Below are 27,738 nucleotides of genomic sequence, written 5' to 3'. Positions count from 1 at the left end.
ACAGCACTTACAGTTGACCGGGGCAGCTCTGCCAGGGCAGAAATTTGATGAACTGACCTTTTGGAAAGGTGGCATCCTATGACGGTGCCACATTGAAAGTCACACAGCTCTTCAGTAAGGCCATTCTACTGCCAATGTGCGTCTATGGAGATTGCATGGCTGTGTGCTCGATTTTATACACCTGTGAGCAACAGGTGTGGCTGAAATAACCAAATCCACTAATTTGAAGGGGTATCCACATACTTTTGTGTGGAGATATAGATATATATAGTGCATCTATAAAGTACTCCATCTTGTCGAGTACTCTTAAGTTGGCATAATAAAAAGGTACACAAATGTAGTTAAATCTATAATTTGGCAATATGTACAGTGTGCACAAAAGGTATGGCTCCCACGACAGACTTAACACTAAGTGGATTGAACACAGACTGCTAGATAGTCTAAGCAAGTCCAAGATCTGTACAGTGGTGGTTCTGTACGTGGTAACAGCGTACAAACAAACACTTTCAAACCCAGCGTAGGCCTACTCATTAAGCTGCAAGACCAAATCTATGGTACATACACATACCATTCTAATTGCTATGGTTACTTGAATTTAGTAGAAAACAAAAGAATAGAAAAACCCTGGTTGCTAATATTACTGCACCCATTGACTTCAAGTGAAGAGGTGGTGCCATCTAATCGAGCTAAATGAGGCATAAGAGCAGTCGGATGCTAAGAGGTGATAGCATCAGGACTCAAACAATCCATTTATCAACCTTTGACCTGGAAATGTTTGCGTCAAAAACAAACTTGTAGATAAGGATGGAAAGTAGTCAAAGGGATGGACGGTAGATAAGAAAAGTGCTTATGAAACCATCGGAGCGTGTCGAGGTGATAGCGTTGACAGGATTGAAGGAGACAACAGGGCACATGTTGTATAAGAGGTACAGGTGTTAGTGCACGTGCGCGCACACACACACACACACAAAACACCCTTTGGAATCTGCTATTTGAGGCCCTCTCCTATAGCAATATCCTATTGAGCAGTCCATTCAAAGGTGCAGAAAGAACACATACTGCCATCACTGTCCCCAGAGTCAATGACCCGGACTCGGCCACTTGTTCTCACTTAGGTCCTCTTTGGTCTTCTGGATGCAGGTGAAGATCTCCTGGAAAAGGGCCTTGTACTCCGGCTGAGGCCCGTTGTCTTCTGGGACAGCTGGGAGCCCGATGGAGGTGGCCGAGCTTGAGAGGCGCCGTTGGGGGTAACTGACAGTGCCGTGGGAACTGTGGGGTGTCTGCACGGCCTTGTGACTGAGCCCGTCTGCCCCCAGCTGGCAGCGCCGCAGAAGCTCCTCGTATTTGACCTGCAGGAGGCAAACGTTCAGTCACTCATCGGCAACTTTCCACACTGTATAACAAACTCAAATTACTGCATAAAAATGTCATTTGCTTCACCTCCTAGACCTTTTGTTTGTCATTCTTATTCATAGGGCACATCGTAGACAAATGGAAATAGTTTCACCCTCGGTCTTTGTGTTGATTATGCAATAATGAGAAGTGAAAACCTTTACCTGCAGTGCACTATACTGGGCGTCCACCTCATTGAGCAGGGAGATTCCTCTCTGCTTCACCGCCTCTGCTCTTCTGATACATGTACGTTCATGCCCCCGCCGGATGTCGTCTGCTAGTGTCCCCTTCAGAACACTTTCGCTGTTGCACCTCTGCAGGCTGCGCCTCCCCTGCTCGCCCACTTCCTCCTCCTTTTGTACCAGACTGGGCTTCTCCTCTGGGGCGAAGAAGACAGTGTCAGGCAGCAGTAGCCGGTCAGGTCTCCTGACGCTGGTGGAGTAGAATATTGTCTTTATTATGCCGAATATACAAACAACATGTACCAAGTATGATTAGAAAGTGTCATGATCGTACCTGTTGGCGTAGTCGGCCTGCCACAGCTGCCGTAGCTCCTCCACCTCTGCCTCCAGCTCCCTCTGCCTAGCCCGGCAGCCCTCCAGCAGGGCCAGCCGCTGCTCCAGAGCCCCGTTCTCCCTGGCAGTCAGCTCAGTCTCCTGTTCCGCTGCCTCCCGCTTCCCCCGCTCAGAGGCCAGAACAGCCTGCAGGGTCTGGATGGAGCGCTGGAGCACAGAGTTCTCCTCATCGGGGTCTGGGTCCTGACAGGACTCCTTCCTTGCTGGCCAGGAATGCTCCACACGCAGGCTCTCATAGGCCATGTACCTGGGACAGGGAAAGGACTAAAGGTTCAACACGATGGTGAATGTGGTTATAGAGGCCTGTTTTTTATCATGTACAGTACCAGTCAAAAGTTTGGACACCTACTCATTCAAGGGTTTTTCTTTATGACTATTTTCTACATTGTATAATAGTGAAGACATCAAATCTATGAAACAACACATCTGGAATCATGTATTAACCAACAAAAGTGTTCATCGAATATATATATATTCTTCAAAGTAGCAACAGTTTGCCTTGACAGCTTTGCACACTCATTCTCTCAACCAGCTTCATGAGGTAGTCACCTGGAATGCATTTAAATGATCAGGTGTACCTAGTTAAAAGTTCATATGTGGAATTTCTTTCTTTCTTAATTAATGTGTTTGAGCCAATCAGTTGTGTTGTGACAAGGTAGGGGTGGTATACAGAAGATAGCCCTATTTGGTAGAAGACCAAGTCCATATTATAGAAAGAACAGCTCATATAAGCAAAGAGAAACAACAGTCCATCATTACTTTAAGACATCAGTCAATGTGGAAGGTCAGTCAATGTAGAAAATTAAGAACTTTGAAAGTTTCTTCAAATGCAGTCGCAAAAACCATCAAGGGCTATGATGAAACTGGCTCATGAGGACCACCACAGGAAAGACCCAGAGCTACTTCTGCTGCAGAGGATAAGTTCATTAGAGTTACCAGCCTCAGAAATTGCAGCCCAAATAAATGCTTCAGAGTTCAAGTAACAGACATCTCAACATCAACTGTTCAGAGGAGACGGAGTGAATCAGGCCTTCATGGTCCAATTGCTGCAAAGAAACCACTACTAAAGGACACCACTAAGAAGAGACTTGCTTGGGCCAAGAAACACGAGCAATGGACATTAGACTGGTGGAAATGTGTCCTTAGGTCTGATGAGTCCATATTTGAGATTTTTGGTTCCAACCGCCTTGTCTTTATGAGATGCAGAATAGGTTAACGGATGATCTCTGCATGTGTGGTTCCCACCGTGAAGCATGGAGGAGGTGGTGTGATGCTGCTTTGCTTGTGACACTGTCAGTGATTTATTTAGAATAATTCAAGGCACACTTAGGAACAGGAAGAGGAGTTAGAAGCTATATGCTCTGTGTTATGGTCCCAAGGACCCATTGATGTGGGGTTGATTAACCAGCATGACTACCACAGCATTCTGCAGTGATATGCCGTCCCTTCTGGTTTGAGCCTAGTGGGACTATCCTTTGTTTTTCAACAGGACAATGACCCAACACACCTCCAGGCTGTGTAAGGGCTATTTGACCAAGAAGGAGAGGGATGGCGTGCTGCATCAGATAACCTGGCATCCACAATCACCCGACCTCAACCCAATTGAGATGGTTTAGGATGAGTTGGAACGCAGAGTGAAGGAAAAGCAGCCAACAAGTGCTCAGCATATGTGGAAACTTCAAGACTGTTGGAAAAGCATTCCAGGTGAAGCTGGTTGAGAAAATGCCAAGAGTGTGCAAAGCTGTCATCAAGGCAAAGGGTGGCTACTTTGAAGAATCTCAAATATATTTTGATTTGTTTAACACCTTTTTGGTTACTACATGATTCCCTGTGTTTTATTTCATAGTTTTGATGTTTTCACTACTATTCTACAATGCAGAATATAGTACAAATAAAGAAAAACCCTTGAATAGTAGGTGTCCAAACTTTTGACTGGTACTGTATGTGCTTTATCAGTGGTTTTGTATTGCATGCTAAAACAGGCTACTAAACTATGTGTGTATGTTAGTGTGTGTATACAGGCTAGACTTAACCTCCTCTGAAAGATTTATCTGCAGGGGATTATGTCCGAAAAGCCTTGGCCCAGATTAGGTGGTCTGGGTCTGGGTGACCTGGGGACGCCCAGTCAGCACACGGCTGATAATGGCGGTAATACATAGTCATTAGACTATGGACCCATCTCAATAGTCAAGTGTCTCTCTGCCTGTCTCCTTTACTTAATATGTACTGAAAGGGAATACACAGTATGCAGATCACTAGAAGAGGAAGAGATGAGAAGAGGCTCTATGACTGCTGGTTTGACACCATTGATGATTGATAGTGCAGTTTCTATAAAAACTTTCAGAAAGACCTGTAACTTGGCCAGACACACAGTTCCTGGAATGATGTACTATAACTTGGCCAGTGACAAACATTCAGGCTAGCTGAAGTAGAACATTCCTTTCAAGGCACATGCTTGTTACTGTACTTTAAAATAACATTTATGGTAACTTCCTCTGTTTATTGTTTGTTATTGTGTTCCCTCTCTTAGCATGCACATAATCTCCAAATTGTTTAGTTACTATAATCCGAGTGCAGGAAATTAGTGTTCACGGTGACCATTCCCACTGCAGAATAAGGCCAGCTCATTTGGTTTGCATCTCCATCTACTCTCTTCTCAGCCTAGTCTTGGTTTGCATGGTTGAGATGAGAATTAAATTGATCAACATTGATTTGAGCTGAATAAAGCTGAACACATCTGGTTCTGTGGCGGAATGGATGTTTTAGACTAACAATAACATTAGCGGTTTGTTGGCACCAGGTTCAATTGCACAGCTGCAGGACACATACATGCACACACTCACTTGTCTTTCTGCAGGTCATACAGCTCCTTGAGGCAGGACACACTCTGTGCTCCGAGGTTGTGTCTCTGTTCGGCCAGTTCTCTCCTGCTCCGGTCAGACTGGGCTGTCCTCAGCTCCTCCACCTGGGTCTGCAAGTCCTCCATGTGGGTCTCAAGACTGTTGATCGTTTCTGTCAGGCTGAGAGAGAGGACAAGCATAGAAGTGGTTCGAATTACTGAGCTTTGTGGAGAAAATTAATTTAGCCAAAACCTTGCCTCTTGGTAAATTTGGCATCTAAGTATTTATACTGGGGGTAAAAATGTTTACAGTTACTATTTTCAGAAAGGAATCAAAGTCCTGAGTCTCACCAGTTGATCCTCTGCTGGGCGACGCGGTTGTCCAGAATCAGCCTGTGGTTGCCCTGCTCCAGGTCTCTGGCCGCCACATCTAGCTGCTCGTATACCTTAGCATGCTGGTCATTCATTTGCCTCAGCAAATCCACCTGCTTAGTCAGGTACTGGGAGGAGGTCAAAGGTAATTGCCATTGAAATAGGATGGATAGAACAGTTTTTGGGTCCACTAATATGGTCCAGCATTTGTCAGGTGATAGAGTTTTTACTGTATGTAAGTATTGATCAAGCGTATAATTATGGTTCCATTATGACTGCTACAGTATGCAAGTCCTCTCATTCTTGTAATTCGATTCTCAGAACAATGATCCATTACGAAACAGGTCAGTGAAGAGGACCAGTAGCACCGAACACACTTTTGAACTGGCAAAACACTGTGGCTTTGTGACCAGAATACTTTATGCAAGCATGGAGCTGGGACATATACCACTTAGCATTATCAGGATGGGTCACTGCCACTTGTTGAAGGACTCCTAAGTGATCCCCGTGTGCCCTCGAATTTAGGCTTAACCATCACGACTAATTCAAATCATTAGATTTTGATATTAACTGACTGGCAGACGAGGCATAGGAGGATAAAGCCCTAACCCACATCACTCAGGGATCTCCTTCAGAGAGACACTTCAGTTGAAAAATACATCAATGGAACTTTGAGCTGGTTCAATTACATGTGAAAGATTTATTTAATTATTTTTTTCACCTTTATTTAACCAGTTAGGCTAGTTGAGAACAAGTTCTCATTTACAACTGAGACCTGGCCAAGATAAAGCATAGCAGTGTGAACAGATAACAGATTTACACAGAGTAAACAATAAACAAGTCAATAACACAGTAGAAAAAAAAGATAGAGTCTATATACATTGTGTGCAAAAGGCATGAGGTAGGCGAATAATTACAATTACAAGATACTTTACTGATCTTGCAGTCAAAAATGTACAAAGATCTTAAGAGTCCAAAGTGAAAAACAATAGCAGTGTCACAATACTGACAGATGAGTAACACAGTCACAGTAGTTGAATAGTTGACAATAGTACCTTGAACTTTACATATCTATCTAACCATTACCTGAAAATAAAAAGCCTATATTCCTCTGTTAAAGGATCCAATCCTTTTTTTAATTTTTCACCTAAAATGACATACCCAAATATAACTGTCTGTAGCTCAGGACCTGAAGCAAGGATTTGCATATTCTTGATACCATTTGAAAGGAAACACTTTAAAGTTTGTGGAAATGTGAAATTAATGTAGGAGAATAGAACACAATAGATCTGGTAAAAGATAATACAAATAAAAAAACATGCGGTCTCTTTTTGTTCCATCATCGTTGAAATGCAAGAATAAGCCCATTACATGACTTAGAACTCTAGGCGCAATTTAGATTTTGGTCACTAGATGGCAGCAGTACATGTGCAAAGTTTTAGACTGATCCAATGAACCGTTGCATTACTGTTCAAAATGTTGCATCAAGTCTGCCCAAATGTGCCTAAATCGGTTAATTGAAACGTTTAAGTTCATAACTGTGCACTCTCCTCAAACAATAGCTTGGTATTATTTCACTGTATTAGGTACTGTAAATTAGACAGTGCAGTTGGATTAACAAGAATTTATGTCCTGGAAAATGTCCTTGTTACTTACAGCGTCATGCTAATCACATTAGCGCACGTTAGCTCAACCGTCCAGCGGGGAGGGGCACCGATCCTGTAGAGGTTTTAACCCTCTAGTCTAAGACCTCTGTCTTGACGTTTAACCCCAGGATGTCCGACTATTACTGACTGTACCAACTGTCCCGTTCTATTTTAATTACTGGAGAGACCATCTAACTGACAGCAGGTCAACAAAGGACCTTAAAATTCTTTACAGTGCTTATTATGAGGCGAATGCCTTCAGTGCTTAGAATTGTAATCCCATGTATCTGACCATATCTATATGTGGTGTCTGTACCTGGTCTTAGGCTCCTCTTGGGCTATTCCACGGTAACAGAATGATGGTCTGTGCTGTTTGTGCCGTCTTTCTGTTACCAAACGTTGCCTCTGCACTGTTCTTCAAGTAAACGTGTTTTTGTAATTTTCTGTGGAAATTGTTAAAAGTTGTCCTTGTACATGAAGTTGTACGTTTTTATTTTTTTAACTTTGCGATCATTGGTTTTTATTTTACGTACATTTGAAAGTGGAAAATTGGGAGTCTCAGCATCATTCTGTTACTGTGGAATTGACATTTTTGGTTAATGTTAAAATCCCCTGTGGTTGGTTGTGTGCTGAACGAACACGTTTGCACCTGAACACCCTTTGAATGCATCACCTGTTTATGTGAACTCGTTGAGACTGCTCACCGAACACATACTGCTTGTTCCACCATGGTCGCCCAAAGCTAGCACCTGCGCAGTGCACATATTTGCTAATCTTTGTACAGATCTGTTGTTCATACTTGTTTGTTTGGAAATTACTGTACAAATCAGACCTGTGCCGCATACCCGGCACCTATAGCGCAAGTCGACCCTTGTGAACAAGCAAGGAGTTCATACTTAAGTGGTCACTAGTCAGGATGATGGAGGAAAGGCAGAAAGGTCTGATACCAAAATGTCATGTTGTTTGTACCACCACCCTAAATGAGAACATGTGTGTGTGTGAGTACTCAGCAGGATACATCCCGTGAATATAGTGAGGGTACTATTAGGCATCCCCAAAATGTAGGTCGTTAAACACACCATCATATATCATGAGGTGCGAGGCAGGAAAGAGCATTTGCACACCAAGTTCTCTTAGGCTATGCTGTCTAAACACAGCCTTAGATACTCTGTGTTGAGGCAGGATAACATCAGTAGTAACTATGTGAAAGTTCACTACCTTGACTAAGCCTTTGGCTACTGAAGGAAGCATAAAGCCGTTGGCCACTGCTCTCCTTACAGTGAAAGGTGTCCTAAAGGTGCCTTAAAGATAGTTAGACAAATACCTGTCCATGCAATGCACAATGCCAAGGACCAATTAAGTCATGAGCTAATCCAGACAGGCTTTCACTTGATCCCATTTAACAAGAGGAAACTAACGATCGGAAGAGCCTGACAAGAAAAGAGATTTGGGGGAGAGATTTGTCAATGTGGACTTTCGGCTCCCATTGGTGGACTTGCTGGTCTGTGCGTAGGGTTGTTTCCTAATGACGTCATACAGTTGAGCTAAGCTTCTTATTGCTTTTGAACACCGAAGTCCTGTTTTTGTTTACATACAGGACAGGTGCCGTTCCTTCGGAAAGTATTCAGACCCCTTGACTTTTTCCACGTTATGTTACAGCCTTATTCTAAAATGGATTAAATACAAAACAAACAAAAAATCCTCAGCAATCTACACAGAATACCCCATAATGACAAAGTGAAAACAGGTTTAGACATTTTGGCAAATGGATTCAAATAAAAAAAACAGAAATACCTTATTTACATAAGATTCAGACCCTTTGCTACGAGACTCGAAATTGAGCTCATGTGCATCCTGTTTCCATTGATCATGCTTGAGATGTTTCTACAACTTGATTGGAGTCCACCTGTGGTAAATTAAATTGATTGGACATGATTTGGAAAGGCACACATCTGTATATATAAAAAGGTCCCACAGTTGACAGGGCATGTTCGAGGCACAGATCTGGGGACGGGTACCAAAAACAATTCTGCAGCATTGAAGGTCCCCAAGAAAAGTGGCCTCCATCCTTAAATGGAAGAAGTTTGGAACCACCAAGACTCATCCTAGAGCTGGCCATCCTGCCAAACTGAGCAATCGGGGGAGAAGGGCCTTGGTCAGGGAGGTGACCTAGAACCCGATGGTCACTGACAGTAAAAGGCACATGACAGCTTGCTTGGAGTTTGCCAAAAGGCACCTAAAGGACTCAGACCATGAGAAACAATATTCTCTGGTCTGATAAAACCAAGATTCAACTCTTTGACCTGAATGCCAAGCGTCACGTCTGGAGGAAACCTGGAACCATCCCTATGGTGAAGCATGGTGGTGGCAGCATCATGCTGTGGGGATGTTTTTTAGCAGCAGAGACTGGGAGAATAGTCAGGATCAAGAGAAAGTACAGAGAGATCTTTGATGAAACCCTGCTCCAGAGTGCTCAGGACCTCAAACTGGGGCAAAGGTTCCCCTTCCAACAGAACAATGACCCTATGCACACAGCCAAGGACAAGTCTTAAGTCTCTGAATGTCCTTGAGTGGCCCAGCCAGAACCCAGACTTGAATATCTCTGGAGTGACCTGAAAATAGCTGTGCAGCTGTGCTCCCAATCCAACCTGACAGAGCTTGAGAGTAAGAATGGGATAAACGCCACAAATAGAGTGGTGCAGAGTCGATATCAGTGCTTATGAACTCAGGGTCGTTACACTACTGAGAGTCTGAATACTTATGTAAATGTGATTTTTTAAATTTATTTTTTATGAATTAGCCAAAATTGAAAAAAATAAAAAAAATAATGTATTTGCTGTCATTATGGGGTATTATGTATAGATTGATGAGGGGGAAAAAAAACAATATGGTGAATGAATGTAGGGCTACTCCAGTGGTACAGTATCTGCAAAATGGTAATTTATTAACAAGCAATATTCCAGCCACAGTGACCTTCAGAGCAAGGTTTAAAAAGTGATTAATTCATATTACACATCTTATGTTGCCGACTGATTCTAAATCAGTGGGAAAAAATGTAACCTACAATGTGGTGTGTGTGTTTGTATTGTATTGTAAGCCTAGTATGTAAGCACATACTAGGCTCTCAGTGGCCTAGTATGATTATATTTAGACTAGCTACCTCAATCTCCTGCAGCTGCTCCTGGTTGGTGGAGTACATCTGCTGTAGCCCCTGCTCCAACTCATGGTTCCGGTCCAGCAGGGTCTTACCCAGCTGAGCCGCCAAATGGAGATCTGTAAATAGATACACGCAAACAAAACACATTTATTGTACATGTAACAGGGTGGTTATGTTTCCAACTTGCCTCTAAAGAAAGGTGCATTTAATGTTCAAACATTCTTATTGGTTGGTTCAATTCCGATGACAATAAGGCGTGTTGTTATTGGCCCCGCTTTCAGAAAGGGGGAGATCGCGAACGTCAGGTCTCCCCAGTATGAAAATGTGACGCAAGGGGTAGGTCACGTTCTGAATACTGTTTTCTATATTTTACAATGTGTTGCTGATTTATACATGTGTGGGTATATGGTACCTGTTCGGGATTGAGTGGCTTTCTGGGATGTGCTTTGGTATATGATTGCTGTATATAAATAAGTGTGTTAGCTAGCATGCACCGATGTAATGGTCACATACGCCCACTGCTAACAGATGTTTTCATGCTACAGATTTTACCATCGACAGCCATCAACATCATTAAGTCCTGCACAACTAACGTGCTGTTTCCTATTTAACTACAGATAATAAATAATGCTCAACTGGGACCCCTGGCTGGGGTGATTTATTTGGACAAAGCACAACGCAAGGAGAGTACGATTATCACTGTGACATATACACACACTAAACATGGATCAGTTCACACTTTCACAAATGTGTACACATAGTATGTTAGGCTCCTTCAGTCCAATATTGGGCTAACATTACTCCTTTTAGTCCAAGGTCCTTACATGTTCTGTTTAAAGGTGAATTGGCTCTGGAAGCCAAAACAGCCAAAAACTCAATCTAAATCAATTCTCAATTGCAGTATGGTTCTTGAAACATAAATCCCTCTACTTTCATATCACATCAATATTATTTCCAAATGCAAAATACACACAGATTTAAGCGGTTTTAACACAGTTGCAGCCGACAGTATTTTTCAGTGACAACACGTTTACACACGTGTTCGGAGACGCAGATAGCTAATTTGCACAGGTAGTCCACCTGTTTTCTGTAAACAAGCACTGTAACATGGAAATATGGCTGTGTGGGAACCCTAACAAAATAAAGGTGTATCAATTTAACCTTTTGTTTTGTATAACGAGAACGTCTAGCAACCCAAAAGGTTGCGAGTTCGAATCTCATTGCGAATAACTTTAGTATTTTAGCAACTTTTTCAACTACTTACTACTTTAAGCTACTTTGCATGTTAGCTAACCCTTAACCCCTTTAGCCAACCCTTCCTTTAAACTAACCCCCTAACCTAGCTAACGTTAGCATCCTAGCCACCTAGCTAGAATTCGTAACATATTATATTGTAAAGTCATAACATATTGTACATTTTGTAAATTCATAACATTACAAATTATAATTCAGAACATATTAAACAAAATGGGTGATGGACATCCACAAATTAATACATAATATACGAAACGTATCATACTAAATGGAGTGTATTGGATTTACATACAGAATAATACAAAATGCTCTGAGACCAGGTTGCAGCCAGCCACGTAATGTAATGAGTGTCATGATCAACAACATACAGGTAGGTGCACAATAATCATGCAGTACACATATACATGCAAATAGTGCCCAAACAAACCACAAAAACTGTAGCCTGCACACACAAAACACAACAATCAACACATGGGAAGTGACAGCCTCAGGATATCCTGGCAACAAGAAGGTTCTCAGTAATTCTCAATATAGACCCCACTGACTGTGTGAGTGTCACAAGAGTGTTACCATTTACAATAAGATAATGTGTTCGATACAAATCACTCATTTTGTTGAGACTTTAATTTAAAAAAAATTGTTTTCAAAATGGAATAGATGTGGGTCTATGAAAATTGTATCCTTTGAGACTTGCTGTTGCAATGTTGGCAATTGCATGTCTGCCACTGAAAATGTAAATCAGCCTACGTGCAATAACCGTGAGGCTATTCACTGATTTTGTCTAGGACAGTTTAAAATAACCTTGTAATTATTTTCCAATCTGTAACCTCAGATGACTGTAGAATAGTGGAGTCGTATTGCAATAGGAGGCTGGTGATTGTTCCCTCTCAGCTGCGGCTGTTTAGGACGCAAGCTATCCCTCCCTTCAACGCCCGCAACACAAGTCTCTTACCGTGCTCAAGGTCCTGTTTGCCATACCATGGCTCCTCATCCTTGAGCTCAAACTCTTCCTCCACTATCATATCGGTCAGCATTTCCACTGACAATTGTATTCCAATAGAGTGCACGCTCCACCCGGCAGAATCGTAAAACACCGGTGTGATAAACAGCCTGGAGTGACCAGACAATATCCTCTGGTGTCGTAGTCCGGTGTCTTTCTGCAGCAACGTGGCAATCTGCGCAGCCGGAGAACGAACTCAGCCCCTAAGTAAAAAGCAACACTACTTTTTTTAATGACAGTTCATTGACCAATAATTAGAAAGTAGGTGGGACCAGAGCACCTTTTTGTCCAATGTTTGTTTGTTATGGTTGGATTATTGCCCCGCCTATTTCCGCATTTACAGAAACGGGTTTGATAGCTGCAATCGAGGAGAGGAGCATAATGTTGTTATTTTATATTAACACATGGTTGTGATTGTGTATTCATCAGTGAGGTTATCTTAATTAGTATTTGCAAAGTCTGTTTGCTGAACAAGCTGAAATAGTAGAAATCCTGCGCTCGACTGCAGCACTTTTGCCATGGAATATGAATAGCTGTGAACTCCGTTTCTATAAACTCACCTTTCACTCAAGTGACACTCGACTCACTTTGCAAGTCTGTGGTAATTAGATCAAAGTGAGTAGCCTGGGGAAATTAAACCACCACCAAGCATGACCGTGGAGAAACCAGCCGCAGGTGTTCGCACCTTCGGCGGCCTGAACATCCTAGGGCACCTGGCGAGTCTGGGGGCTCACCCCGCCGCCGTGGCTTACTCCATGACCACCCTGGGAGCAGGCATGATGAACAGCATATTCAGCTTCTACTATGTCAAGCTGTTCCTCAACAGGTACAAGATATCAGAAGGAGCTTTCCATCAGTCACAAGTGAGTACTGTACTACAGTAACAGATACTGTAAACTTTATGAGAGGCAGGTAGCCCAGTGGTTAGAGTGTTGGGCCAGTAACCGAACCACATTATTATTTGTTAAACAGCAACAGTAGCCTTTGGGCCATATGACTATGGTGCACTTGTGTAATAATAGGCCAACATTGTGCACTGCCCAATAATAGTATGTCAATTCAAAATGGGAATAACTGGCTTGATATGTCAATGCTCAATGGTAGTGAGGAATGTATGTACAATGGTATTATTGGCCATGCAGCTTGCTCACACTTTATTAAGTGGAACGAACAACACATGACAGCATATACAGTCCTTTGACATGTGTAATTTGGGCAATTGTGCAATATTTGCAACTTTGAGATACACATTTATATGCAAACAAGACAATAATTATGTCATCCCTTCATCTTGACAGGTGGTGTACATGGTGTGGAACGCAGTGAACGACCCTCTGTTCGGCTACCTGCAGGATAACTCCCACGTACCGTGCTGCTCTCAACGTCGTCTCTCCATTCTGTATGGTGCTCCCTTCTATGCAATCGCCTTTCTGCTCGCCTGGTTTCCATGGCGAGAGTACGCCCCCGGCGACTGGATGAGCGGCGTCCACCTGATGGTGGCGTTGTGTGCGTTCGACGGGATGCTGACGTTTGTGTTGCTGGCGCAGTGCGCCCTCTTTGCAGAGATATCAGGCCACCACCAGAGCAGGTTGAGACTCATTAAATACAACCAGGTAGGAAAGGGAGGTGTTTTGTGTAGTGTTTTTTTACATGTTTCATTTTAGCCTGTATATGGTATTTATTTTGTTGTCTGAAGTGTCTGAAGTGTTGTTGTCTCCTCTTCCCCCTCCTCTCCCCAGGTGGCGTCACTTATAGGTTCCTCCAGTGTTCTATTCTGCAGCCTCCACTCCCAGAACATGGATGACTTCCCATCCTTCCAGGGCTTCACTGTCCTGGTGGCCGTTCTGGCTTGTGGCTGCATGATCTACACAGGCCTACACAGCGAGAGCCGCTTTGACACCAAAGGGTCAGCACAGAGGTCAAACTACCAAGGTTCTGGCCAATCAACTCTTTCCTTCTCCTTGGTGACCTCTATGACCTTGCAGATCCTGACCAATAGGGACTTCCAGCTCTTTGTGCTCATGAACTTCTTTCAGGTCAGAGAAAAAGACTTGGATACAGCCACTGAATGGGGGCACAGAATGTGGTTTGTTCTGTTAATGGGGACATGTGAGTGTGTACCACAGCTGACCATTGCATTTATATTTCCTATCCTTTGCACTTTTTCCAGGTCTTCATGGTGGCATTCTGTAATAACTTCACTATGATCTTCGCCGAGCATCTGATACCCCCAAACGTGCTTCCGTCTCTGGCCAAGAGCTTCATGTATGGAGCTGGCTTCATCTGTCCTCAGGTAACATACCACAGCTCAAAACACTTTATACTGAGTGGAGGGAGTCACTAACCTCACTCAGCATCACCAATGTATTGCATTGAGTGCGTTGCCAAGTGCTGACCACACACTAGACCACCTATTTTATAGCATTGCCTCATTGATTTATTCCAATAGTGTTACTTACTGTATCTTATTGTCATCTCTCTGTGGTGCATCTCTCTCAGTTGGTTGTGCTGAGCAGTCAGAGCCTGCTCCACAGCCTAGGCTACTACAAGATCATCCTGCTCACCTTCTACGTGGAGGCTGGCATGGCTGCCGTCATGCTGGTGCTGGGGCCACATCACTACTACATCCTGGCATTCTTCCTGACCGCTAACATGTAAGAAGTTATGTTATGGTATTGTCATTGTAATGTTATTATATCATCTATTTATATGTTATTGTAGCCACTGGCATTAATGACAGTAAATTTCCACATATATCAATGTCAGTTATGTAATTCAGTAACATGATTTGCTCCATGAGTTGGATATACAACAGTGCCATTTTACAACTGTTTGCTTTATCATACAAACACTATTTAATTGTAAAAAAAAAAATATATAGTCTCTTTGTCGCCATTAAGGGTCCTTGTCCAGGCAGCCTTCAGTCTGTTTAACCTGCCTCTGGCTGACATTATCGACTCAGACCTTCAGAGACACAAGCGCAGGTAAACCCAGGTCTGCTGTGTGACAGCACAGTTATAATAGTGCCACATCAGCACACAGTGACCTCCACCCGCCCAGCCATCCATTACAGATAGACAGAAATAGAACTACTCTCTCAGGTGTGTTCTGTAGGCTAACACTGAGCTTAATTGGCAGTGCTACAGTACCTAACAGCCTCCCTTGGAAGGGCACCTACCTAACATTACAAAAGTAACAGAGGCTGTATGTTCTTACAAAAGGTTACAATCAATGTGCATCTCTGTAAGTCACGTACAGTACACAGACAGGAATGTAAACACAGTGACGGAGATAAACACTAGCAAGGGTAGAGCTAAAAGCGCTTTGAGCCCTTGATGGAAAATATAAATCCAATCATTCCAATCCATGATTATTATTGTCATTGTTATATCCTTATGACGTCAAAGTAAGTGGATCAAGTTTTAAAGCCTTGTTGTGTCCTTTCCCTCTGTCCTCTACAGCTCCCCCCTCTCCTCCATGGTGTTTGGGACCAATGCTCTGTTCACTAAACCAGCCCAGTCTCTGGCTCCTATGCTGGTGGTCTCCATCCTAAACCAGTTTGGCTATGAGAACCTGAAGGACGCTGGGAGGGATGCAAACCCCAGGTAAGGGCTGCTGGGAGGGATGCAAACAACCGGTAAGGGCTGCTGGGAGGGATGCAAACCCCAGGTAAGGGCTGCTGGGAGGGATGCAAACCCCTGGTAAGGGCTGCTGGGAGGGATGCAAACCCCGGGTAAGGGCTGCGTCTCAATAGTCTTAAATGTCCACTCCTTATCTCCTTTTTGTTAATTGTATTATTGTGGTGAGTACAGAACAGGTGAAAGTGAATTCCCTGTAGACATCCATTTTGCTTGTATCTGATCTGTCTTCAGATAAGTGAGGCGAGGAAGGCACTTTAGACTATCAAGGACGACCATTTAAGATCCTGTTCTGTGTTTTGCATTATTAGCTATAATCCATGTTTGCTCTGCCAGCATGCAAATTAACTTTAGCCTGACAAAACCAGTCTTACTGTTACGGCCTAGTGTCTTTTGGAGCTGTAGGAGTAGGAATTATCTAGGATTGGTTCACTGCCAGCGAGTCACCGGCTGAATTAAAGCAGCATTTGATTCATTTCAGGTGCCGATATCACACATTGTTATCCGTAGATGTAATGTTTGACAACTTGCTGGGGTTAAAGCTTGAACTCTAATGTTACGCTTACTGAGATGACTGCTTACGCCCCCTAGTGGTGAAATAGCTACATTGACATGTTACATTAATTGTGTCAGTGAACCCATGGAAAGCAACTGCATTTATTCTACGACATGGTAGTTAATTATCCGTTTCTTTAATGTATCTCTATCATAGCATTATTAGATGTAATTTTTATGAATTGTCTTGATACACAGACACACTGGTTGAATTCATGACAACACATTTCCAGTAGCTCCTCTATATCTTGTAACAGATCCTGTACTGTCTGAATAATGTTCTACTCTTCCCCTGCAGTGACTTGGAGGCCCTCCACACCACCATGTTCTACCTGGTGTGTGTGGTGCCCATGTGTATCGCCGCCCTGCAAGTCTTCGCCTGGAAGCCCTTCTCAATACGCAGCAGTCACACCGTGGACACCATGTATATCGACGGCTGAGTCACTCAATTTATGCTGTTTATGAGTCACTGTCTATGCTGTCTTTTAAGACTTGATAGGTTGCTGCAGCACTCCTAAAGGGAACATGGGTGTGTAATGGCCGGAGGGTACTGCAGAAGAAAACACTCCATCTGTATGTGTTTGTTATGTTTGTCGGTGAACTTGTCTGGTGGTAATGAAGGGAATGGTACTGACCTTAACTCTGGTAGCAGGAGCACAGTACCTGAGTCTGCTATTACTCTATGCAATAATATTATGTTAGTTACTGTGGAAACTGTATGACTGAGGGATATTGTAGCATCAGATTACTTTCACATAGTTTATTAGTTTTCAGACTTTGTTCTCCAAACAAATTGAATGTAAAACAGATATTTTCTTTGACATTGTGTATACTACATACTGTTATCATGGGACCTGAACCATTGTGATGTTGTGCCTTTGTCTAAATAGTTAATACCAAACAAACATGCTATTACTTGTCATTCAAATGATTTGCATTCATTTGTTGGGGAATGTTTCCTACGTGTCCTTTTACACTGTTTCCATTTATAAACAATACGCCTTCATTCAAATAACTTGCACTGTTATTTACGTTGACTTTTCAAACTGAAACATGGACAAAAAAAATGTGGATATTCAAATAGGTGAACTTCAGATTCAGTAGAGGGACTTCTGTTTTTCTTTCTGATTAATTTGAAGTTTATCAATAAATCGAGATTGTTTTTGTCTGGTTACTCTCTTTGGTTAAGCTAAGGGTCAGTTTTAGATTTTGGTTAGTCGTTTTGCAGGTCAGCAGTGTCCTTCGTTTATAGTCTCCCGCCTGAAGATCTGTGTAGGGAAGTAGCTGTCATTAGTGGTTCTTCTTTTTGTTGAGTCACTGGTTTTGGTAAATGTCCTCTGGATGGTTGGAGTGGGGGCTTTCAACCTGCAAGACGATTCAGTTGAGTTTATCAGCTGTAGAGTCAACATGGTGTAGATTAGATGTGTTGATAGAGAAGAGTTTGCTTAAGAACAAGGTGTGATTATTTAGTCAATTGAAAACCGGTTGATATAACTGAGTCATAACATTAACATAAAATCTAAGCACTTTCCTAGCCTCTCTCATACTTATTAGGAAAGCCAATAAGCCATATTAGGAAAATGCAATGTGACCATCCCGTACCTTGTTTTGAGCAGGGCCACTGTGGTTGGGGTTTTTCTTGTTACTTCGTAAGTTCCTCTTACCGTACAGCTCTTGCACAACAGCACCAAACTGTACTCGAACTTTATTCTTCTGTAAGAGAGAATGAACAGCAAACAAAGTGGTTACATCCCAGTGGTAAATAACAACTAAGAAGTGTTGTATTTCCTTGTCTTTCTGCAATGTAAACATACATTAAAGTCTCAACATTGTGAGACTGAGGATTTTACTAGGAATTTACTGAAGAGGAATACCCCCTCTTACAAAACAATGATAGCAAGGGCTTAGAAATAGAGCTGTTCCTTGTTTAAGACATTGGGCTTTCCACAACATGGTGAAACTAAATATTGAGAACACATTGCACATTGTGCTGGTATCAAGTATTCTGTAAGACATCATGAACAACTTCAGTGAGGCAGTACAAAAGAGAAGACTGCACCTGGATGTCACTCTTCTGTGTGCCTCTGCAAACGGCAATGTCTTTCCCAGTCTAGTGTAGAATGAGCAGGTTAGAATCCAATGTAGACTAGATGATTATGATGGTTGCATGATTGGTCAATATATTTTGTGCTCTGTTACATCTCAAACAACAACCAATTCATAATGATCATTATATGCATGTATCTAGAGTAATACAATAGCTTACCTTCTTACGAATGATCAGAATCAGTATTGCCAGACTGTACAAGACTAACAGGACAAACAGCAGCCACAGCAAAACATGCCAGGCCATCTGCACGCCCCTCTCTGAAAGCACACAGGAGAACTGGCACTTCATATGGTTGTAAAGGCAAAACTTGAGTAGAACTGAAAAGTCCCCCTTGCTACCCCAAACACTCTTACCCATAGAGATACATTAAATTATGAGTAATAATTTCAAATGACACATGTTCTTTTTAATTCTATGCTCTTACCTCTCACCACCAGCGTGGTGCCCTGCCCTATCTCCTGTGCCCCGCTGCATACCACGTCTCTAAACAAGGCAGCACAGTGGTACACCCCGCTGTCATTGGCCTGGAGTGAGTTGATATTTAGGCTGTTTCTCTCCAGGCTGTATTTGTGTTGCTGGGTTATCAGATCGACCGAGTGGTGAGCGTCCTGCTTGAAGACGAACCAGAGGAAATCAATGTTCCTATTGGTATCATATGCGATGTTACAGGGGAGAGAGGCTGACTGACCCCCTATCCGCCAAATGATATCGTCTGGCTGGTGTAACGATAACCCTGGGGGGCAGTTTTCCTTGTTCTCCATGATGACTGGAGTAAAAAGAGATACACGTATAATCATAAAGTTGTACTCTCAATCGTTATAAGTGAAGCTAATATGGAATCATAACCGTTTTAATCTGATATTTGATCACATTTAATTTAGCTGATATGATACATTTAATTTAGCTGATATGTTCTTACCGGCTGTCGAGATTAATTAGCGTGATAGAGGAGAACACTGACAAATCCGTTCTGATGAAAACATAATGTTGACACGATATGTGTGTGTGCGCGCTGTGATCTCATGACTTAAGTGTGCAATAGACAGAACAGGAAGATGGATGTTTTCACTTCTCTCAGTTTTCCTCCTGTTTACCAAGTATCTCATCATTATGTGTTTGGTGTTGTAATCCCAAACAAATTCTCTCACAGTTGTCAGTCAAAACTGTCTTCTCGTGTTGCAGCATCAGCGAGATGTGAGAATCAATCTGTTCGCTGATCTTCAAATTCAAGTCCCTGGCATGACAGTCACATTGCGTTTATTCAACTAGAAATTCTTACCAATGGAGGGCGTGTTTAGCACAGGTGTCACTCAAACCGCCGTATCCAATCCGAACCCTGCTGTGTAATTTACGTTTTTCTTACGCCCCCTTCCACGTCGACTTGCCCTATCGCCATATTTCAACTCGTTGCATCAAAAAAGGGATAGTGAAGCCGGTTAAATAAGTTAGCTAGAAAGCTAGTTTAAACCAGGAAAAAGTTAACAGAAGACTTTAAGTCATTTTCACCGGTGTCAAAAGAAGGCATCAGCTCTAGCAATGAACATCTTCAGGTTAACGGGAGACCTCTCTCACTTGGCAGCTATCATCATTCTCCTGCTGAAAATATGGAAAACCAGGTCGTGTGCTGGTGAGTATATTAGCCACTAAAATGTATATTTCTTCAAATGACTTGTTGGCTATGTGCTGTCTACTCATGTATTTAGTTAGCCGTCTGCCCATATTCCAACGCATCTAGTTAGCTGTAGTTTAGATCCCTGTAGACAGCTAGCTAACATGGATAGTATATATATTTAGCTGGTAGCTACAGAACAAACAAGCAACGAATGGCATTTTAAGTGCTGATCAGTGTGTATGTGTATGTATATATATATCATGAAACATGCAGATCATGTTGTGTGCACTGGAGTGTTCGCTAGCTAGTGAGCTTGAATTGGTTGAATGTTAGCTACTTCACCACAGTAGCATGTCAACTTGCTAACTGTCTATTCTAGCGCGGCAACTTGGATTGCTCTGATTTTAAAGTAGCTACATGGATTATTGTTTAATCAAAGCCTTCATTGAATATCTGGTTTGCCACCTATGCAAAACATGTTAGCTACGGTATCTCATTAGCTAGCTACGTGTAACAGCCCAAATAGTCGACGATTTAAAAAAATCGATTGCTCATAAAGTGATGCAGGTTTGGACACTGTACCTTGCTTTCAGATGAGGCATTTATGAATAACTTTTGTTTAAACATCCCGTCTAGTGTCACCTTGTTTTCTGCAACAGTCTGGCATGCGAGTTCACTCAATGTAGCCAGGCGTTTGATTGTTAGATCTGGACTCTGACGTGGCATTCTTGAAAGTCTCACGAAATTAAATTCGGTGGCAAGGAATCAATGCATTCTCACTCAAAAGTAGTCGACACTTATAAATGTATGTGTCAAATTAGCTGAACACATCGTAAATTCTAAACACTCGCACACGTTTCTCTCATCAACCTTGTTTGCATCGGATTCATTTGCCTTTGAGGCATTAGGATCTGCTGTTTTTTCCTAATACCAGTCACTGTAATATATGGAATAAATAAGATGTCTTGTGCACATTACGATTAGGCCTACATGGAGATGCATTAGTTGCAGAGTGATCACCCTGGTCTTGAGATGCTGCTGCATTTCTTGATGTAGTTTCAGCAATCAGACTAGACCCTCTAGTCAGACATGGGTTTGTCTCACTCACATTTCCAACTGCTGTTGATAAGATACTATCACACTTGCAGCTCTGACTGGTTAGGGGCTTGCAAAGGAAGAAGGGGATTGCAAATTTCAGAAGTTGTGAAGGACTTGCCATTCTTCCAGAACTTGTTCTTGAAGTGATGCAAAACTAGAAGAATTTCTTATTTCATTCCCAGGTCTTATCAGTCCTACTGTTGTTAAACTGGTTGTCCCATCCAGGTATCTCTGGGAAGAGCCAGATCCTGTTTGCTTTGGTCTTCACTACTCGTTACCTGGACCTCCTCACCTCTTTCATTTCCCTCTACAACACCACCATGAAGGTAAGAGGATGGCTGAGCCATCCTTTCCTTCTCTCCATAGTATAGATTAAGTGTTAAGATTAAGTTGGGCTAGGCATAGAATCCCTTAGTCGTCTGCATAAGCAATTGACAATGTCCTCACCAAATCTCTCTGGGGGTTCTATCTGTAGATTTATTCTGGCCCTAGTCCTTATGAGAGACTGTGCTACTATTTTCTTCTCAGCACCATTTTATTTGACCTTTATTTAACTAGGCAAGTCAGTTAAGAACAAATTCTAATTTTCAATGATGGCCTAGGAACAGTGGGTTAACTGCCTGTTCAGGGGCAGAACAACAGATTTGTACCTTGTCAGCTCTGGGAGTTGAACTTGCAACCTTTCGGTTACTAGTCCAACGCTAACCACTAGGCTACCCTGCCGCCCTTAACATGGGATACATTCATCTTCTCCCTATACTCTTCTCTGCAGGTGATCTACATTGGTTGTGCCTACGCCACTGTCTACCTGATCTACATGAAGTTCAAGGCCACCTATGATGGGAACCATGACAGCTTCCGAATGGAATTCCTGGTGGTTCCTGTAGGGGGCCTCGCCTGCCTGGTCAACCATGACTTCTCTTTCCTAGAGGTTAGAGACATTTACATTACATATGAAGGAGAAGCCCCTAGTTGATGTCTACTTAACCTATTCCGCATGGTCAGTTGTGATAGAGCTGGCGGATGAGATTAATGGCTAATATACAGTGTTGTGTGTTTGTCTTTCTATCAGATCCTGTGGACATTCTCCATCTACCTGGAGTCGGTGGCCATCCTGCCCCAGCTCTTCATGATCAGTAAGACGGGCGAGGCGGAGACCATCACCACCCACTACCTGTTTTTCCTGGGTCTCTACCGGGCCCTGTACCTCTTCAACTGGATCTGGCGCTTTTACTTCGAGGGTTTCTTCGACATGATCGCCATTGTGGCCGGCATGGTGCAGACCATCCTCTACTGTGACTTCTTCTACCTTTATGTCACCAAAGGTGAGTGTCCACCTAAATGTCCACCTCTGATTTATGTTCTGCCATCTGTGTATTCGCTGTTTGACCATCTGGTATTTTATGTATGCGTAAGTAAGCTTTGTTGGAGTTTTTTTATTTATTTTTTATTCAACCTTTATTTAACCAGGAAGGGCTCATTGAGATTAAAATCTATTTTTCAAGAGCGCCCTGGCCAAGATAGGCAGCATCAAGTCATTACAAAAAAATTACAGACAGACAACATGAAAAACTACAAGTAATCTAGTAAAAACCATTGAATTCACAAGAGTATAAAACAGCAAATTAAAAACATTGACAGGTCAGGGAATCAGCCTCAAAATCCTTCATCAGTGATTTAAAAACACCAATCGGGTGTACTTCCAGTTTAAAAGTATTTTGTAAGGTGTTCCAAGACGATGGCGCAGAGTACATATAAGCCCTTTTACCAAATTCAGTTTGGACGTTTGGAACAGTTAGCAGGATAAAGTCCAGCGAACGAAGAGAGTACCCACCACATTTCTGAACAATAAAAATGCGCAAGTAAAAAGGTAGTAAACCCAAAATGGCTTTGTAAATAAAAGTCTACCAGTGACTAGAGAAGGCCAGCCAACCCTGGTATACAAAGTGCAGTGGTGCGTAAGGGTTTTGCAGTTTAAAATAAATCTCAAAGTGCCATGGTAAAGAGTGTCAATTGATCTCAAACACTGAGCGGAAGCATTCATATATAAAATATCCCCATAGTCTAGTAAAGGCATAAATGTAGCTGACACTAGCCTCCTTCTGGCTTCAAAAGAAAAACAGGCCTTATTCCTAAAATAAAATCCCAATTTCAGCTTCAATTGTTTTGTAAGTTGTTGAATATGCTATTTTAAAAGAGAGGCTGTCATCAATTAAAATTCCAAGATATTTATGAGGTTACAACTTCAATCTCCTTACCCTGACAGGTAGTAATAGGTGAAAGGTTCAGAGGTCTATTTCTTGCATTAGAGAACACCATTAGTTTAATTTTGTCAGTATTGAGGATAAGCTTCAATTGACACAAGGTATGTTGAACAGTATAAAAAGCAGTTTGCATGTTCTGGAAAGCTTTTGTAAGAGACGAGGCACAACTGTAAATAACAGTATCATCAGCATGAAAATGAAGTTGTGCATTTTGGACATTTTTGTCTAAATCATTTATGTGAATAAGAGTGGAGCAAGTACAGAGCCTTGGGGCACACCATTCAAGACAGACAATTTAACAAATATAAGCCCGTCAAATTGAGTGCACTGAGTTCTATCAGAGAGAAGGTTAGCAAACCATGCAACTGCATGCTCCGAAAGACCTACACTCAACAGTCTCTGCCTTAGTATAGCATGATCAACTGTATCAAAAGCCTTAGAGATCAATAAAAAGTGAGACCGAGTGCTGTTTTTTGTCAATGGCTTCAGTGATATCATTTTAAATGGCTGCTGTAATTGTGCTATGCTTCTTCCTGAAGCCTGATTGGTACATTGATCAAATAGAGTTAGTAAATTATTGATGTTTGAGTTTGTAGGACTACATCCTATCCTAAATGAGTTATAATCTATCTAGATACACTTTGAATGTTGTAGTACACAGGAGTCGGCACACTGCAAGGGAAATATAAATATATATATATTTTTTTAATCATTGGACCCTCTGACATGTATCTCAATCCTCAGTGCTGAAAGGAAAGAAGCTGAGCCTGCCAGCATGAGAGGTTCAGACGGAGACCCCGTGTCTTCCAGCAGACTCAGGGTGCGTGGAGATGACATCACAGAACCCCGCCGAGCAAGATGCCTGAGAGACAGAGCGACTCAAGGGGGAAAACACTAGTCTTCTTCATGAATAACTTTGAACTGGTAAACAACAAACGGCTCAAACTGAATGAGAGGTCATCCCAGGTCTTCACGCAGTCATCAGATATCTATTTTTAGCATATTGCCTTACCTTTTCTCATTGCTGTTCAAAAAATAGACATGTGAGGTGTGCTCTTTGATGGCTCAATATGCATTGTATTGATTAGGGTTGACTCAATACAAAGTACCATGCCAAACTTCAAAATGAAATACAAAAATGTAGTCTTTATGATTAAGATGGAAACGATGTGTCAAGGAGTATTATGTAATGATTTTATGTCTTGCTATTTTTTCATACATTGTTTTTACATGACTGTACCCCCTTGGCCAATTTATTATTCACAACTACATTTACTTGTGTTTTGTAGGTGCTCTTTCATTTGGATATCCCAGTTTGCACTCCTCTCTTGAAAAAGTAATCCTGCAAAGCCCACTTCTGGGTTCTTGTGTTTATAGAACCCTTTGCCCAATATATATATTTTTTTCCAGTTGCCCTTTTTGACATTTTTGGTAAAATTCCCTTCACTGCAGTTGTCAAATTTGAAAGCATAAATTCTTCATCTTGGTGTCCTCCATTTATGTACATACTTGCCTTTCTAAGATGAAGTTCCCATCTTAACATGATACATATCACCTTTCACATCCCCAACCAAAAGAAGAGTTTATTGCATTACTTAGGCCCAGGCTCAGCTTGTTCAACATTGGATGATTGAAAGTAATTTAGGGGTCCGTATCAGTAAATGTGCTTCCCGACAGGGCTATTTGGTTTGTTTTCAATGCAGTCATAGACTAAGGTTAATTTGATTGAATACTGTAATCACCTTACATGGTCAGTTTGTTTAGCTGTTTAAATTAAGATGCAGTTATTTGTCACAGAGGTAAAAAGACCCATTGAAATATACATGATATTCTAGAACAGTGTTCAGGGGGAATGCGTGTGAGATATGGTGTTTGGTATAGATGCATTTGAGTTAAATGTTGAGATTTGACCCATTTTTCCAGCTAAGTAAACCCCTATAGTCTTTTCATTTGTCATTCCTATAGCTTATTTTGTTTTAAGTTGCATGATAACTGTGATACAACCTCGCCTCCAATAAACTTTTTATGAAAAAGTACAATTTTACCTTGTTAATGTGAAACACCACCTATGTACAGACAGCTAGAAAAGGATTAGGCAAAAAAATGGTAAGTACTTAGAATTACTTGTATTATTTTATTAGAATCCCCATTAACTGTTGTGAAAGCAGCAGCTACTATTCCTGGGGTCCACATTAAACATGACAATACAGAACATTTAACTGCTCAAGGCCAGAACTACAAATCTGGGTCAATCATTACAAATGACGTTTGTACATTAGAAAAATGTCTTACAATATTGAGACACTGGCTTTCTAGAGCAAATCAATTTAGTGCAGTTGAAGTGATTTACTTGTAACATTCCATCAAAGTAACATCTCACCACTAATCTTCAGAGAAAAGGTACATTAAATTGAATACATATAAAAACACTTTTTGATACAAATCAGTCACTATCTCTATTAGTGCATACTTTACATTTCTGGTTCACACAAACTGACATGATCTTAGTAACAGAAACTAGCTCCCACTTTTCAAATGGACCACAGATTTGAAACTTAAAAGACTGACCTGTATTAATCCTATGTGGATCAAAACTAGAGGAACACATTTAATAAAATCTTTGGCAAATGTACAATATGGATTATAGCATACTGCACACATTGTTTCCAGAATACACAGATTGTCAAATACAATGTAGCAGTAACCGGTATATTATTTGCAGTGCTACCTGGTCATCTGCCATGTTCTAAATGGGCTTTGTTTAACAAATCATTTCTACCATTACAGGTTCTTAAACCTCTCCCCATTGCAAATGGACAATAAAAACCAAGGTGCATTCATTGCATGTAACATCTGACAATCAGACTAGCAACCGATAGCAGCTTGAATTTAAACTATGTTTATGTATCAAATATACATCTTTGTACTCTTAACCCTTAGAAAGATCAAGAAAATAGAGATATTAGTACAAATGCTATAATGCAATAAAATAAATCAACAATCAATGTGCCTACATTCAGTCAGGTGAAATTATACAACCTCCAGAATCATATAAAGAAATATTAATACTTGTATCAATGGTGATGATTCCATTGGGCTGTTTGGATAATGGATACTTTTCTAGTTTAAGGCCCAGTCAAAGATTTTTCTGTTTTATAAATATTTCCAGACGATGATGTTGGAATAATACTGTGCAATTGTGAAAATGATGCCCTTTCAGTGCAAGAGCTGTTTGAAAAGACCACCTGAAATTTCAGCCTGCTTTGGTGGGCTGAAAATGTGGCCTGCCTGTTAACATCACCTGGCGGTAAATGAGTTTATAGACTAATAAGAAAGAGAGTTCCAAATGTCTCTGACAATAACAGATATGTTTCAGTTTTTCCCTCTCCACTTAGACCTAAACAATTATTGCTTGAGAACATGCTCTTTGCTAAGAAGCAATTTTTGTTTGTTTTCATTTAAAACAAATCACAGTAAGGTACTTAATTATTAGCCAGAAATGATTTGATATTGAGATAAAAACAGCTGCATTGGGCCTTTAATGAAAAGTCAACCTGAGGTTTTACTCTATCTAGTTCTTGAGTCTAGAGGAACCCCTATCTGCCAGTGAAAGGACTGTAGTGCAGTGATCAGTATACGATTGTGTCTGTAGAAGGCCATCTCCATCACTGACGCTGCAGCTCCTTATACCTTCGGCTTCCCATAGGCTTCTTCATCTTCTTCTCTGACAGATTTTAAAGTAGGGGAGAGAACAAACAACTTGAGTATTACATTAAAGGGACACTTTAAACTTATGAGAAACAACATTGTATGATACTGTTAAAGTACACCTTAGCCAAATACCTTTAAACTAAGTATTTCATAATTCCTGCCATTTAATCCTAGTAAAAATTCCCCGCCTTAAGTCAGTTAGGATCACCACTTTATTTTAAGAATGTGAAATGTCAGAATAATACACTGCTCAAAAAAATAAAGGGAACACTAAAATAACACATCCTAGATCTGAATGAATGAAATATTCTTATTAAATACTTTCTTCTTTACAGAGTTGAATGTGCTGACAACAAAATCACACAAAAATGATCAATGGAAATCTAATTTATCAACCCATGGAGGTCTGGATTTGGAGTCACACTCAAAATTAAAGTGGAAAACCACACTACAGGCTGATCCAACTTTGATGTAATGTCCTTAAAACAAGTCAAAATGAGGCTCAGTAGTGTGTG

The 27,738-nt window shown here is 41.4% G+C and overlaps 5 protein-coding genes across 16 annotated transcripts in view; 2 read left to right on the top strand and 3 right to left on the bottom strand.

The window, feature by feature from the left end:
- Positions 1 to 311: 311 nt before the first annotated feature.
- On the bottom strand, positions 312 to 12,428 carry LOC118936509 (cerebellar degeneration-related protein 2-like). Its single transcript, XM_036938926.1, has 7 exons — positions 12,188 to 12,428; positions 9,985 to 10,097; positions 5,158 to 5,306; positions 4,811 to 4,987; positions 1,909 to 2,214; positions 1,557 to 1,824; positions 312 to 1,349 (listed from the first exon to the last, which is right to left on the bottom strand). Exons 1-7 carry the CDS (start codon positions 12,267 to 12,269, stop codon positions 1,080 to 1,082), a joined length of 1,365 nt encoding a protein of 454 aa, XP_036794821.1. The 5' UTR covers positions 12,270 to 12,428; the 3' UTR covers positions 312 to 1,079.
- A 117-nt stretch (positions 12,429 to 12,545) lies between these two features.
- LOC110538732 (transmembrane protein 180) lies at positions 12,546 to 17,434 on the top strand. Its single transcript, XM_036938925.1, has 8 exons — positions 12,546 to 13,098; positions 13,534 to 13,848; positions 13,975 to 14,271; positions 14,406 to 14,528; positions 14,735 to 14,889; positions 15,136 to 15,219; positions 15,697 to 15,840; positions 16,727 to 17,434. The coding sequence occupies exons 1-8, from the start codon at positions 12,886 to 12,888 to the stop codon at positions 16,866 to 16,868; spliced, it is 1,473 nt and encodes a 490-aa protein (XP_036794820.1). The 5' UTR covers positions 12,546 to 12,885; the 3' UTR covers positions 16,869 to 17,434.
- Positions 17,178 to 20,836, bottom strand: LOC110518428 (immunoglobulin superfamily member 6-like). 3 transcript variants are annotated; one of them, XM_036938930.1, is made up of 6 exons: positions 20,733 to 20,836; positions 18,963 to 19,304; positions 18,695 to 18,795; positions 18,488 to 18,538; positions 18,031 to 18,141; positions 17,178 to 17,793 (listed from the first exon to the last, which is right to left on the bottom strand). In XM_036938930.1, exons 2-6 carry the CDS (start codon positions 19,297 to 19,299, stop codon positions 17,743 to 17,745), a joined length of 651 nt encoding a protein of 216 aa, XP_036794825.1. In that variant the 5' UTR covers positions 19,300 to 19,304; positions 20,733 to 20,836; the 3' UTR covers positions 17,178 to 17,742. The 3 variants fall into 3 exon arrangements, with proteins under 3 accessions (XP_036794825.1, XP_036794824.1, XP_036794826.1); XM_036938929.1 differs by lacking the exon at positions 20,733 to 20,836 and adding an exon at positions 19,458 to 19,806; XM_036938931.1 differs by lacking the exons at positions 18,488 to 18,538; positions 20,733 to 20,836 and adding an exon at positions 19,458 to 19,807.
- LOC110538737 (ER lumen protein-retaining receptor 2) lies at positions 19,887 to 25,551 on the top strand. Its single transcript, XM_021625699.2, has 5 exons — positions 19,887 to 20,165; positions 21,474 to 21,574; positions 22,021 to 22,179; positions 22,321 to 22,573; positions 24,257 to 25,551. The coding sequence occupies exons 1-5, from the start codon at positions 20,075 to 20,077 to the stop codon at positions 24,289 to 24,291; spliced, it is 639 nt and encodes a 212-aa protein (XP_021481374.1). The 5' UTR covers positions 19,887 to 20,074; the 3' UTR covers positions 24,292 to 25,551.
- A 72-nt stretch (positions 25,552 to 25,623) lies between these two features.
- LOC110539018 (lipid droplet assembly factor 1-like) overlaps positions 25,624 to 27,738 on the bottom strand; it is a 51,005-nt gene continuing 48,890 nt past the window's right edge. For 8 of the 10 annotated variants that reach the window (XR_005035168.1, XR_005035169.1, XM_036938935.1 and 5 more), the window contains one exon: positions 25,624 to 27,236. Coding sequence is in view for 7 of the 10 variants with exons in the window: in XM_036938935.1 (XP_036794830.1) it covers positions 27,197 to 27,236 (40 nt within the window). In the remaining 3 variants the exon portion in view is untranslated. The remainder of the gene's footprint in view (positions 27,237 to 27,738) is intronic. The other 2 variants (XR_005035170.1, XM_036938937.1) reach the window with 1 other exon arrangement.

Source organism: Oncorhynchus mykiss, chromosome 12 (genome assembly GCF_013265735.2).
Source record: "Oncorhynchus mykiss isolate Arlee chromosome 12, USDA_OmykA_1.1, whole genome shotgun sequence".
Lineage (NCBI taxonomy): Eukaryota > Metazoa > Chordata > Actinopteri > Salmoniformes > Salmonidae > Oncorhynchus > Oncorhynchus mykiss.
This window is presented reverse-complemented; position numbering and strand designations above follow the sequence as displayed.